The sequence below is a fragment of the Fukomys damarensis genome, unplaced genomic scaffold (assembly GCF_012274545.1).
Source record: "Fukomys damarensis isolate Sample0158 unplaced genomic scaffold, DMR_v1.0_HiC HiC_scaffold_36, whole genome shotgun sequence".
Lineage (NCBI taxonomy): Eukaryota > Metazoa > Chordata > Mammalia > Rodentia > Bathyergidae > Fukomys > Fukomys damarensis.
The window spans coordinates 24,663,671-24,664,964 of NW_022900948.1; the positions used below are offsets into that span (position 1 = coordinate 24,663,671).

At 67.2% G+C, this 1,294-nt stretch overlaps 1 protein-coding gene across 1 annotated transcript in view; it reads right to left on the minus strand.

Moving 5' to 3' along the window:
- Klf4 (Kruppel like factor 4) overlaps window positions 1-1,288 on the minus strand; it is a 9,671-nt gene extending 8,383 nt beyond the window's left edge. The window contains exons 1-3 of the mRNA XM_033759195.1: window positions 1,203-1,288; window positions 959-1,079; window positions 3-394 (exon numbers count right to left, since the gene is read on the minus strand). Coding sequence (XP_033615086.1) covers window positions 3-394; window positions 959-1,079; window positions 1,203-1,207 — 518 coding nt within the window. The 5' untranslated portion in view covers window positions 1,208-1,288. The remainder of the gene's footprint in view (window positions 1-2; window positions 395-958; window positions 1,080-1,202) is intronic.
- Between the last annotated feature and the right edge of the window lie 6 nt (window positions 1,289-1,294).

Consider the following 1,294-nt stretch of genomic DNA (forward strand, 5'->3'; position numbering starts at 1 on the left):
CCCGGCCATACAGGAGGCCGGCGCCAGTGCCGCCCGGAGCCACACCCGGGTCGCCCCCGGCCCGCATGGGGTAGTTGAAACTGCAGGTGGAGGGCGCGCTGGCCGGGCCGCTACTGGACGGGGAGGACGAGGATGAGGCTGATGCCGACGAGGATACGGTGGCGGCCACTGACTCTTGATGAGACAGGGAGTTGGCGAGAATAAATTCTAGGTCTAGGAGATCGTTGAATTCCTCCGTCTCCCTCCGGGATAAGTGGGCTGGGTTGCTACCGCTGCATGCCGCTCCTGCTCCACTGTCCAGGTCTGTGGCCACAGTCGCCGCCGCCAGGTCGTAGGGGCGGCCGGGAAGCACCGGGGGAGGTCGCTTCATGTGGGAGAGCTCCTCCCGCCAGCGCTGTGGGGACAGGGCGAGGGACAGGCAGTGAGCGGCGGTCCCTGGTCGCCACCCGAAGTCCTAACTGGTTCGCGTCCACATCTCCGCGGCGTGGGCACTGGGTGGGCAGAACGCCCCCGGGGACTTCGATGCCAGCGCTATACAGTCTGGGCCAACACCGGGTCCCACCCCTGCCACATCCCGGGGACTCCCCCGCGCCCCCGGGAACTAGGACACCAGCTCTCCCGGTACTCCTTCGGCCCCTGGCCGCCTACTCGCTAACCTCTCGGGCCCAGCCGGTGTCTCGAGATTTAGCCGCCTACCGCGAACACCCAGCCCACTGCGGGCCCGCCCGGAGACGTGTAAGGACCCGCTGTACGCGCGGGCGGCACCGCAGTGCCCGGACCACACGAACGTGCAGCCGAGGCAGGGGGACTGAGCCATCCCAGGAAGAATGCGGAGTCAAGGTGGTGACCGCCCCTTCCCTCCGGCCGGTGGCTCTAAATGACCCCTGGGTTCCGCCCATCCCCACCCTATCCCGAGAAACTCGGCCCGGCGATCCCCAGGGCCGCGCGCGACACTCACGTTATTCGGGGCACCTGCTGGTCGCAGTGTCTTCTCCCTTCCCGCCGGCCCGGACGCGAACGTGGAGAAGGACGGGAGCAGCGCGTCGCTGACAGCCATGTCAGGCTCGCCAGGTGGCTGCCTGAGGCCGGAAAGGGCGCACAGGGAGGCGGGAGTCAGGGGCCGTTCGCTTTGGGCCAGTGCTCCGGGGAGTCCCGCCGGCCCGCACGCCTCCTCGTCCCCGATATCCCGGCTTCTCACCTACCTCATTAATGTGGGGGTCCAGAAGGTCCTCGGGAGCCCGAAGCAGCGGGGGTACCCGAACTCCAAAGTTTAACGAAGAAAAAAAAAAAAAAA